The following is a 13,183-nucleotide window of genomic DNA, read 5'->3' as shown; positions in this document are numbered from 1 at the left end:
ATCACTGATTCCCAACCAGGGATCAGTCTTCAATCCGTCAACCAGACCAGCTGAAAACTGGGTTATTATCAAAACAGGGAAGACAAAACAGTGCCTTTGTACCCCTTTGTCTTGATGTCTTGAATGCAAGTTCAAGACATTTTTATTCACCTTCCTGGTCCTCCAACTCTAATCAGTTGTCACTCCTCTTTTGTTGAATTTAAATTCAGACTTTGCATCAAGAATTTGATTCAGTTCCTCCATTGTGTCATCATGCATTTTAGCGGTAGGGCAAAAAGCACGATCCATCACTTGAGTGTACAAAAATTTCAATTTACTTCTCACTACATCATGTTCATTATGTAATGAGTGATTTAGGACACAGCCATATATTTCTTTGATTTCACTGAGCAAGCTGCTGGCAGTACGAGTATCCAGTTCTTTCAGCTAATGTAAAAAACACCCATGCAAACTCAGGCTGCAGAGAGCCTGCCAGTGTTTTATGATCTATTTGAGGGAGCCATTAGCAAAATGGCTGACCAAAGTCTCACTTTCCATAGCCAGTCAAGCTTAAATACAGTATCTAGACATGTTGTGATGATGGGTGAGGCGGTCTCAAAAACCTAATTGCATAAACAGACCAGTAGCACAGGCCATAGCCGCTCTGTTGCTTATCCCGCAGGCTTGTTATTTCTAATGTGGAAAGAGGCTTGCAGGATTTAAAGCTGCCATCAGTTATCCATGCAAAAGGTTGGTGGCTCAGTCAGAGATTGGTCCAACCCAAATGCTTTCACCAAGTTCTTTTAGATTTTTGCCAAATTTGGTCTACTGCCTGACAACACGCCTCCTACTGTAGATAGCAGTAGTGAAAAGGTTTAATACGCCAACAAAAGCCCTTGTTGCAAAATGTTTTCTTCACATCAAACAAGACCAAACAGTCCAGGAAAGTTAATGCTATACATCCACTCAATACGCGACGTCCAGATGAACAAAATCAACTTTCTGGGATTTCCTAACCTGGATGATCGAGCATGCATCAAGACATGACCAAGCCACGAGAACAATTACCCCATGGTGGATATTATTAGCCTCAAACTGAAGCTTTAATGGTGTCATGTAGTCAACAATGGCTAATGATTGGTTCGTTCTTTTAACCAATGACACAAAGCTCCCTTGCATGGAAACAGGTATCTGTGACCAAGTGATTTAATGAGCTATCCAGAGCAAAGATGGATTACAGTGAACACAGAGTAATGTAGTCCTTAACACACTACAGCATCACCTTCTGTCAATGCCAGCTAGGTTTGTAATTAATGACAGAAGAGCTCTCTAAGTACCTCATCCATTTATGCATCCTTCTAAAAACCTCCACCCACCCATCCATCGTTCCTATATGCAGATTAAAGCAGATGGTTGTGAACATGAGAGGTATGAAAACCCACAGATTATTTCATCTGCTGCTGGACAGATTAGGTTACATCTCTCCACTATACAGTTATAATCTTTATCTTTGGCGATTGATTTCAGAGAGGGTGTTCCTTGTGTCACAATCACTCTGATCATTCCGGCACGGTTGTAATAATATCTGAAAGGTGTGACAAATTTGATAATAGGGCACATACACACAAACACATGTAGTGTTTGGTGTCAACTTCTGTGAATGGAAAGCAAATATCTTTGGGCCAGGAGAACATTTTGTTACTGCTGCCACTGGAGTGTGTGTTGATTTCAGGGAAAGAAAGCATGCAATCGGCTTTGGCCGTCTGTTGGCAGAAAGATTAGAAGAAAGGCTGCTCTCTTACTGGGACTGGAGCATGAACGTGGTCTCTGAGGGCCCACTTAGAGCTCTACCTTCCTGCCAGAATAACACATGTTCCAAAAATGAAGGGGTAACTGTGGCGCACTTCAGACAGATTCTCTTCAGCTAAAAATGGGTTGGCCTTAAGATTAAATGTGCTTTATAATTCAATTTGGTCTGGAGGTAACATTCATAAAAATTCATGTTATTTACTTGTGTATCTCAAAAAACATCCTTGATTCCTAATACATCACTGATATTTTGACATGTCAATATAGCAACACAACGTCTAATGTGTTTATTCATAAACCAAACCAGACGACGATATGAGAGAAGCACATTTTTGCCAATTTAGCTCAAAATGGAACAAGATGAGCGCTCTAGTAATGTTTGAGGTTGCTTTCACCCTTATACTGCACATCTGTTTCTCTTTGGGTGAATCAACAGTAGTCGCTCATCATGCTCTTATTAAATTTGGCCTAATATCTGGTTTTCCAACAGTTTTATATCTTGATTAAGTTTATCCCCCATGCTCATCGCTGACACCGTCCAGTTTTGATGGGAAAAAGTTGAGATGAGAACGTAAAAAGTGCATTTTCAGTGATATTCTGACACTCATCAGCGCATTATCCAAAATGTCGGCATAAGCCTCTGCTCTGAGAGTGCCAAGAAAATTCTGGAAAACCTGCATAAATACTTCCCATGCTGCTGATTCTGTTGGCTTCAGTTTCCTTTTTAATTCCTCTTCAAGCATCAGTTCACAGATTATAAAACCAACAAAAACACCTCAACTAGGTTTTAGCATCACTTTTTACTTAAGTGCTGAAAAACATTGCCGGATAAAATGACACCACACCATGAAGCTGATACAAAATTATTACGTCACAACCTCAAATCTCGATTCCACTGGATCAGACATTCTCGTATAAACAGAAAACAGCTAACAGGGCTGATTTAGGGCCATAATTGTGCCAACTTTTACTGCCTCCAGTACATGTAATAGAAGGCAGCGTTTGAACCCTCGTTAAATCCTTACTTAAACAAGTCAGCGTTCCAACAGATCCATCAAGCTTTGACTTTTAAATCACATGTTGTGACCGCGTGCCTCAGGCTTTATCTGGAGATGGGTCTTTGCAAAACCCAAAAACAAAATTGTAAGAAATACATTAATATTTCATCTCTTACTAAGCAGATGTTACAACTCCAATTCATCTGGAACACCCCCTCAAGTCAGACAAGTGGGTGGCAGTGTATGTAAACATTAGTAAAACTTGCAACCTATACTACTGTTGTGTGACTACCTAAATGAGTCTTTTAAATAGATTTCAGAGGCGTTTTTAAGCTAAAAACAAAAAGAGCAAAAAAAACCCAAACAAACAGAAAGCTTGCTTAGAGATGCATTAATTGATTCTTACCAAGTTGGAGCCAAACAAGTCCTGGTTGTCCCTGGTTTTCAAATTTTACTATCGGAACGGACTCGATTCAGTAGTGCTCTCACTCCCAGCTCTGACATAAGACTTCCAAGGTAAATTGATCATCTACGCCATCCGTCCTTTTCTTTGCATTGAGTTGGAAGTTTCCCGGTCGATGTCAGTCTTGTTTATCCTCCTTCTCATACTGTATGTTCCGAATACAGTCGGGAATTCTCACAAATAATAGGCTAAAATTTCTGGATTTACTTCAGCTCTACCACCATTTTTAATAGAAACTCCTTTTTAACTGAGAGCTGTGGCTGATGTAGCCACAGTAATCAAGGCGTATCTTAGCTTGCTGGATGAATGACAAACTACTGGATTAACAAAGCTGTTCAACTAGTCATTTCTTGATATAATGGTTTTAATGTGCTGGTAAATACATTTTCAAAAATAATTTGCTAAAAGGCTTTGTTAAACACTGAGCTGTTTTCAATGTGTGTTGTTACAACGCTTAACTTCACAGCTCAGGGAGTGGCAGCCTTCGTCATCAGCTCTGCTGTAGATGGAAGATGCATGACAACAACTTTGACTAATCACTGGGTGAGTGAGATCTGTTCGATATTTAAAACTAAGGCAGTGCTGAGATAGTCGCTTTGGCGGCTAGCCATGTGTCCTTGTATAAAGGGCTGGGCATTTATCCAAAACATCCCAGATGCAGACAGCTGGGTTGGGCCACCCTGCCACAAATGGCCCTAATGGGGTCCCAGACAAACATCAGTCCAAATGAGCCCCAAAGGCTTATTCCATTTACTCCCATAAAAAGACAAAATCCAGGAGTTGTACTTTATGACTTAGGGTAGTAAGTTTAAGACACTCAAGCAACCAAACAAACTGAATGCCTCAGCATGAGCAGTCTGTCAGTCCAGTCAATCAGCCAGCTGTTACATCATTCAGTGGAAAATCTTGCTAGACTTGGGAGGTGAATGAGGATGTACTTGTTTGACAGGCAATACAAACCAAGACAATGTAAGAGTTTAAGATTAAAATGAGGAAACCATTTGGGGTATAGCATTGTTGAAGTTCTATTTAACAAGTAAGCACAACAGCAACTTTAAACACTAGAAGTTCATAAAAAAAGTCTAATTTTACCATCTTCGTAGGGCACGTGGAAGACACATTTAGGCTCGGAAGATTATCATGCAACAAACTGGATGAATGGATCAATGCAATTTAGGCATTTCTTAAATACTGCAGATTTATATAATAAATTCATTTTCTCTAGATTTGCAATAGAAACAGATTAAACCTCTTTTATTAGCACTAACTGCTAAATGAATCAAGGCTAACAGCTTCAAGAAGCCCCCATCAAACAAACAGTTCAAAGCAAAAACTAAACTAAACTAAAAAAAACTGTTTAGAATGATATAAAACCAGAGCTACGGGTCTGATTGGAAGATAACATCAATAGACACCCAATGCTTTTCAAACCATGTGCACAACAATGAACAAAGGAGTCTACAAATCCTATCATAGATATTACCGTCTGATTAAAAAAACAAAACAAAAAAAACAACCCCACTTAAAATGTTTAAAATTTCAACAATGACTGAAAACATTACATTATATTTTCAGTATAACTCACATACTGTCGGAGCCCTTCAAAATAAAACTGAGTTTAAATCCAGAAAATATGATTATAACACACATCTCATGGCTTGATGCTGTGGAGGCAACGCATAAAGAAAAAGACCAAGTACCTCCCTTCTTATGAAGTTAAGCAACTCTTCAAAACCCTCACCGTGTTGGTTCGGAGGTTAGAAGCGCTTTATTCAGCCTGTTTCAAAGGAAACCCTGACACATTAAAGGAAGTAAAGACACAGTTCCCTTTGATATCCAACCTTTTTTACATCAAGTTTCTTTAAAACCTGGAGTGTGGGAATATATTGCATGTGGTGATTGTTGTAAGCCTTTGTGTTTGCTGAATTGTGTTTTGAACACACACCCACTAAGATAATGTCCAACCTATTATGCAACACAGGCCAAAGACTCAAATTATGTTCAGACATTGTGCGGTGGTTTGGGTGTTTGTCTTTTCTCAGGAAGTCTTATCAGATCATGACTGACTTTGTTTTTTGGGTTGTTGTTTTTTTTAAATTCTTGCTCAATTACTCAAACGATGAATCGCTTCTTAAACAGTCACAGGTCATACATTAAAGTTAGTTAGGACATGCAGGAAACCCAAATTACATCCCTGAGGCTACAACATGCTTGTAGCCATGTGTGAAGCGGCATTCAGTGAAACTGTGAAACCCCCGCTTCACTCGTAGTATCGTGTTTCTGGAAAAGCTGTCACGCTCGCAACAATGGTTTAATGCAACTGAGAAAGTAACACTGCAACACAAACTTGAACTTTGAGCAAGTAAAGCCTCGAGTCTGAAAGAGGCGAGCCATCACCAAACATGTTCAAATAGGCCAACTGATAAAACAAGATTAAAGTGAAGACTAATCTGGTCTCGCCTACATTTATTTACACTATTTAATTGGCATCAATACACTGTAAAGAACTGCCTAATAACTACAACCAAACCAGAAGTGCTACCTAGAATCATTTTCTGGCACGTTCTACAGTTGTTTGTAATACACAACACACATCTATCTGTCCATCTACACACAAGAAATCCTGATGTGAAATCTTCTTCCATGCTCCGCTGTGACTTTGTTATGACTCTGAAGCGAGTACGAATGGGAGCTCCTGGTTTAAATCTCCCGAATTTAATTCAGACGTAACCTCAGAGTGGTCTTATGCTCCGAAATACTCCCCTGTGCTGTGGTTGGTCATTGACAACATTAATCAACACAGACAGAAAAAGCCTCTAAATCCTCCAGTGGGTATCACCCTCCAGTGACAAGCGGTCATCAGAGCACCCATGTCCCTGTGGGGATCAATGTCACACTGTCGCTTCGATATTCCCCTCTGGTTATTAACAGCATGGAGGCTCACAGGAACCACAGATGGAGAGAGAGTAGCAAGGTGACATATGCTAATTTACAACATCTGCTCAAACCTTCAATTTAAAAAGAAAAAAAAAGGGGGGGGGGGGGGGGGGAGTGGTGGTATTGCATGTTTAAACCTTTACTAGTAAAATCTGATTTTTCAACCTGATATGGTCTGAAAAATACACTGATAGAAAACACTTGAAGATGTATGGAAATCTTAATATTTTCAAGATTTTTTCCCCATTTACACAATAAAAGAAACTACTGTCATACAGGAAGTTCACCTAAAATAAAATACAGAGAATTAGTAACATAAGGATTCCACCCTTTTGGTCCTACATCTCTTTTTCAGTGCGAGGCTAATCTGAGGACCAGTGTTGGGTGTAACGCGTTACTGTAATTAAATGACATTTATCCTCACCATCCACAGCCTTAAAGCACCAAACACTGATTCAGACGTGTTCAGGTATTCCTATGACAAAGGGCAAACCAGGGACATGTCTTCTTCATTAAGCCTGTCACAGGGGTGTGCTACTTTTAGACTATTTAGTCTTTTGGCATCTTTAAAAGGAACTTTTCGGTGTTTGTTGCCAGGGATTCAGATGTTTTGATGACATTATGCAAAAAAGTAATGCGCCTGCAAAACAAAGTAATTCTCCAAAACGGTACTTTGGTTAATAAACATGAACTTGCTTTGGAGACCATGACAAGCTGCGGAAAGGCGGTTACACTCCTAACCAGGGCTGCAACGATTCGTCGATGTCATCAACACATTGTTGACGCGTCATATTCTAAAACCACGCAAATGTGTTTATGTAAGGAAGCTAGGGGGCACAATTGCCTCTATCATCTGCCAAGACTGCAGTCAATACTAATGAAGAAGAACAGAGCGAACAGCACAACAGCTAGTTTGTTTTTTCCCCCTCACATTAATCTTAAGGTTTATTTTGAATGGTAAACCTCTTCAACCTAACATTAGGTAGTTAATCTATGGGTTGGACCATATATATCAGTTTAATTGGTTTTGAACATGACACCATCTGAGACATGATATACAACCAATATACAAGCACAGGAAGCAGAGATAAGAGTTACTGAAATAATCACTGACTAATCAAAGAAAAATTGGCTGATTAGTTGAATACATAAATATTCATTTGTTGCTGCCCTACTCCTAACCTGACACACAGTACTAGGAAGCCCAGTGTGACTTGGCCCTCATTTCCCCATCATGCAGATACAAATGACCCCAACAGAGCACTTTGCTCCTGGGCTGCAGGATTACTTTTGGTTTCTTGAGTTTCTGAAAGTAGAATGGGAGGCAGAGCCTTCAGCTTTCATGCCCTTCTCCTGTGGGCAGGATGGGACTATGGGACTGAACTGTCCGATAGTTTGTGTTTTACTCTCGTCTTGGAGCTCTTCTGTTTCTCTAACTGGTAGCAGTACATGGCCGGCCCTCCCTGATGCCGTTTGCCCTATATACACACACACTAATGCCTACAATACTGCATTGATGTATTTTATTGTGAACTGAACTTTGACTCAATTAAACACAAAATCGTTTTTCTTCATTCATTCGCAGGCTGCGCAGTACGTTGCCGAGGGCTGCTGCTGGCCTGTGAGATACAGTTTGAGATGGGTGGATTTTGGCTTCTTTTAGTGTTCCTTTGCAGCATTTATCATTTAATAGCCAAAAGCATTTTAGCTCCTCACCAGTTCTTGCACTGGCTTAGCTGGTATGACTGCATGATTCTGAACCCTACTGTGATGAAAAGGCGGCACAAGTAATCAAAGGAGTGCAATCTGTAGTTTTCCACATATTCAAATCATCACAAAGATGAAGCCTCTTATGTGTTTATGAAGCTGCTGCTGTTGTTGTTGTTGCCATGAAATGAAGATGTCAGATGGGTCAGAGGATATGAATGAATGCAGATAGACAGAGATAAACGGCACACCCACCAACAGGATGAGCTTTTATTTCCTGTTAGCCTTTTTAAACACTCATTTCAGGGCAGTCCCTTTTGTTCTAATTAGAATGAACTGCCACAAAGTGACAATTCTTTTTTAAAATGTATTATTTAATGCCACCAGCAAATGCTAAATTCCCTGTTTACCCCAAGGAGTCTCACAGTCTAGGTGATAGATTGGCACAAAATGTTTCACTGTGTGGACATTTATGGCTCCGCGACCAATTAACTGACCTCTCTGAGGCTGTGTTCCCCTTTTCAGAAGACCTCTAAAGAAAGCGCAGTGAAATTGAGTTGATGCAGCTCTGTTTCCCTGAAAATTAATCATAAGAACTTTCATGCATAACCAGGCAGTTGTCATTCCTGAGAACAAATTAACCTACACACTTTAACTGGTACACTTCACAATATCCAGAGGTGAATGCATGATATGTTGCAGGTTACAATGGTTAAGCAGGATCAAATGTTCAATATGGCTCTCTCTCACCAGGCTGACTGACGACACTAACAATATAAAGAGATTTAGGGCCGTGCGGGACCCGCTTATCTGCCAAAGAGGAAGCGCAATCCCCTCACCTCAGACCACAACTTTATATCAAAGCCCTCTTAAAACTGCAGAGAAAGCAAAAGAATCATCTTCCAGCATGCAAGTAGGCTTAGTGTGCCATATACTACTACTCTGTGGTATGCACATGCACGGAGGAGGTGTTTTGGAAAGAGCAGAAGCACATCTCCGGAGCATTTAAAGATTTATTAGATACCTGAGAAAGGAGGGCAGAAAAGAAGTGCAAGTGTAAAGCAGCTGTTGAGAAAGAAGTTTGCAAGAACACATGAAGCAATCCGGAAGCTACGTGAGGGACTTTCTTTTTTTGTGTTACAAAATGCATCAAGATCATTTTAAAGTATGTGCTGAAAGAAAACATACATGTTATTTCAAACTGGACTGCAAATGCAGGAAGGCAGCGGGCCTTACCTTTCTGCAGTCATAAACACTGTCTAAACGCACACACACTCCTGGACACTGTGTGCACACTCAGCTAACGCTTATCTGAGAGCCAAATATAGGCCATCCCTTGAAGATAATTAGAACTCATTTTGTGATCCCAATTTAGAAATCAGTGCAAGAAGCTTCTCATGTCGTCCTTTACGCCAGAAAGTTATGATAAGATACGAAATAAAACACGCTCCCATGAGGAGATGCAAGACTCAGAGAGGGGACAGCCCCCCTCAACCCAAAAATGAATGATTTTAACTGGTTTTCTCATAATGCATGAAATCAGTATTATAATCTGCTTTGCATATGATCGACGAGGACAAACAGGAGGGTGTTTATATCAGATATATCTGATTTTTATCTGCCATCTTCAACTTTTTGTTTGACCAGTCATGGAAAGACTTGGTATTGTGTGGGGAGTGGATACTGAACAGCGAGGGAGAGGCAAGTGAGTCACATAAAAATAAGTATTAAAAGAAAGAGCTAGGCAGATGTCATGATTTAGTACCGTTTTAGCTGTTTATGTGCCTTTCTCTGACTCACACACAGTAAGCAGCCTGATGGACAGATAAAGCTCCTTTAACAAGCGCACGATGGGGAATTTATGGTTCAGAGGTGTTAGCACACGGGAAGCCTGTGGGCAGCTACTGACCATCTGCATACCTGCAGAGAGCGTCTGTTTTCAGATGGTGGCAGAGTCAAATATACGTGGTACAACTGGTCTGTGTGTGAGGTTGTAACATCTAAAGAAATAAGGGAAAGTTTAAAGCAAGTCAACTACCTTTGCTGTCAAACTACCACTGAAATTAATCAAAACTAAAGTAAAACAAGCAAATCCACTGTTCTAGAAACCTGCTGAAACTAAACTATATTCACAACAAAAGCTGAAAACCAACTTTAAAAGAGTAAATGGAAAACGTAAAATCATAATGACTACAGCTAAAGATGGCCCACCTCTTCATTAGATTTTTCATGAAGTGCTCAAAGTGCAAAAACAGATGCACTGGAGAAATTCAGCAGCGATGTGTTTCACTGGAAATCCTGATACAGTTACCAAGACAACAAACAAACAAACAAACAAACAAAAAAAACTGGTTGTGAGCACTTTCAGGTGGGAACTATTTTCTTCCACCAACCAGCAGAAACTTGCATCTGGCTGACTTAACAGCTGAACTAATGTTTACCTTGGTCAGACTGAGCCTCTAGTCAATAGCTATAGGGTGACATATTTACTGGGTGTAGTTTATTAAAAAAGAAAATTGTTCCTACTTGAAACTGCAACAACAAGCTTTGCTGTTTTTTCTGACGAACTTGGTGATGAGTTCTGGAAAGGGACGCTGTTAGAGAGGTTTTCAAATACCACACACTGAGTGCCATTTAGTGTAATAATAGTTAAGAGAAGGCTGATATCAATAAAGGTTTGGGGACTTTAATATAATTATACTTTTTGTTTATTGCAGGGTGAACTGTCCCTTTAACTCTCTATGGCGATGACAGTTAAATTCACAAACTTCATGTACTCCAGCCTGAAAGCAGAAAAATCACATCTGTAAGGGAATCTGTACTCAGTTTATTTAGTTTCACGGGGCTCTGATGTGCGCTCAAGTGGCTCCAGAAAAATCGGAAAGTGATAATAATAATAAAAGAAAGCAAGGCCCTGAACACAAGCTGGTCACCACCGACTGACGCATGGTGGAGAGTGATCCCAGTCAGACCCCTGAGCAGACAGGAGGGGACTGAAGTGGGTCGTTTCCACATGGCACACCACACAAACACGTGACCGTCACCGGGTCTCTTACCTGTACCCAAAGCTAACACACACACACACACACACACACACACACACACACACACACACACACACACACACACACACACACACACACACACACACACACACACACACACAGTTAGAAAGCAATTTAACGGAATTTACATCATCTCAAATCAAGCAAACGCTCTCCACTTCAACTGCGTCAAGACACCGAGCTCCACAAGCACTTACTTCCGGTGTAAGATTTCAAAGTAAAAATAAGTAACAGGGAAAAAAAAATGGTAGGGTACCAACATTATTTGTTTTTAATCAATCAATGAATCCCAAGATTATTATAGTAAACTGAAAATAACCTAAAATTATTAAATTAACATTAAGCACACTTCTGCAAACTAAAATAAAATTTTAAAAATTGAGTTTTAGTCCAAATAATATAATAATTTAAAAGCCAAAACCCAAATAACTAAAGTTAAATAAGCAAACAAAGAAAGGGACTGAAAGGCATGCCAAGGTGATGATCAAACACTCCAGAACTATAAATGTTTTTATTTAACAGGGATCTTAACATCTGACAAGCTGGAAACAGAGACTATTGGATATTTTTTGCCTGAAAGTCAAATTTCAGAGTTCAGGATTCATTACTTGGCATCAAGAAGCCAAGTAACCACAAATTAATTAGATAGACAGATAGTACTGTGAGGTACTACAAAAAAGCTAAAGGAAAATAAAAATTAGACCATTAATGCACAAAAAGTAGAGCAAATAAATCATATGCACACTATAAATCTAAGAAACTCAGGCACCAATTTCCTTTCTGCTGTACACATAGCTATATATTTGGGGATTTGAAGCTAATAACAGTATATATATATATATTTTTTAAAAAGTCTTTATATATATATTTTATTTATTTATTTATTTTAAATGAGCAGTGTAACTCAAGAGTCGATCTAAACTATTTATGCCAGTGTGAAGCGACTCAAAGTGTACAAAGCCAAACTTCAAACCATCACTTTTCAGTTTCTAATCAACTGGTGTGGTCTGACTATAAATTTTAACCTTAATATGCAGATTTAGGCAGAAGTGTTTACCTGTAACAGATGGTATATTTGCGCCAAATCTGATCATCTTCAGTACAATGTCATAAAATGTGCAGAAAGCAACAAATAAACAATTAAAATGAAATTATTTAACAGGATCCTACATGTGGTTAGCTATAAAGCCATAGTTTTTTTTTTTAAATTGTTTTAATATGAAACCCAGCATTCCCACTTCCTGTCTAATTGGCACTATCGGCTGCCGGCTTTCCGCAGATGCTCCACGCCGACTGCGGCTCCCTCTGCCCCGCTACCCACACCCTGACGTTCGGAGGCGGCTACAGCTTCGTGCTAACAGTGTGCTCTCTCTTTCCGTACACAACCCCCACCTCTACACTCAAACACATCACGGTCAAAAAGCGAAAACACAGCGAAATGTAGCAGCTGGCTGTTCACACGGACCCTCTGAGCGTTTTCTGCCCCGGCGTGCTGATGCTCAGTCCCGACCCCACATCCGACAAAACGGGTATAAGATGCTCGGCCAGCGGCGTGCCACGACACACCACCGCGTCCCTAAATCATTATCAACCACTCACCGTGAAAAGGCGGTCGCTTATGCGTGAAAGGAAGAAGAAAATCGCTCCCTACCGTAGACATCGGTCGGTGCTGGTGGATGCTTCCTCTTGAAGCTGTCAAAGAGGCTGTGCGGCGCAGCAGCTGCCGTCTCTTTGCCTCCTCCCACCGGCCGCCCCTGGCTCTGGCTCGTCAGGATACCTCCAGGGTAAGAAAAGCCCGGTTCTATAAAGTCGACAGACTGCCTGCTTGTCTATCTGCAGACTAGAGCAGAGAGACAGACCGCTACACCAATATGAGCCTCTGAGTGAGCAGGGCGTGTCACACAGCCCGTGACCCTCCCCGGTCCTGCTGCGTGCTGAGCCGCTGAGCCAGCGCCACACCAAATTTCATTAAAAAAAAACTGGGGAGTTAACGTAGCATGCTTGGTATGCACAAGTCATCTGTAGCTGAAAAAAGAAAGTGAGAGCTGTGTAGTGAGTTATCAGATTAAAAACTTTGATACATGACTGACACAAAAATAAAGTAGGATATTAGTAATTGTGAACGATTTGACGGATTTCATGGCTAGATTAGTACTATGGGAAATGGGGAATGTAGCTTGCAAAACACAAGAAAATGTAATAGCAAGAATATATACTAAAAAGAC

General features: G+C 40.3%; 1 protein-coding gene across 3 annotated transcripts in view; it reads right to left on the bottom strand.

Annotated features, from left to right (window-relative positions):
- The window catches only part of LOC147310211 (fatty acyl-CoA reductase 1), a 62,375-nt gene extending 49,461 nt beyond the window's left edge, over positions 1 to 12,914 (bottom strand). Inside the window, exon 1 of one of the 3 annotated variants that reach the window (XR_015125852.1) lies at positions 12,610 to 12,894. Coding sequence is in view for 2 of the 3 variants with exons in the window: in XM_086269998.1 (XP_086126124.1) it covers positions 12,610 to 12,618 (9 nt within the window). In the remaining variant the exon portion in view is untranslated. Of the gene's footprint in view, positions 1 to 12,609 lie in introns of all 3 variants that reach the window. The other 2 variants (XM_086269998.1, XM_086269997.1) reach the window with 2 other exon arrangements.
- Between the last annotated feature and the right edge of the window lie 269 nt (positions 12,915 to 13,183).

This window comes from Aulonocara sp. 'chitande type north' Nkhata Bay, linkage group LG17 (assembly GCF_057382095.1).
Source record: "Aulonocara sp. 'chitande type north' Nkhata Bay isolate Kocher_YH1m ecotype deep benthic linkage group LG17, A_spYH_male_GT1.1, whole genome shotgun sequence".
Classification (NCBI taxonomy): Eukaryota; Metazoa; Chordata; class Actinopteri; order Cichliformes; family Cichlidae; genus Aulonocara; species Aulonocara sp. 'chitande type north' Nkhata Bay.
The sequence above is the reverse complement of the archived record's forward strand: the minus strand, read 5'-3'. Positions and strand labels throughout refer to the sequence as shown.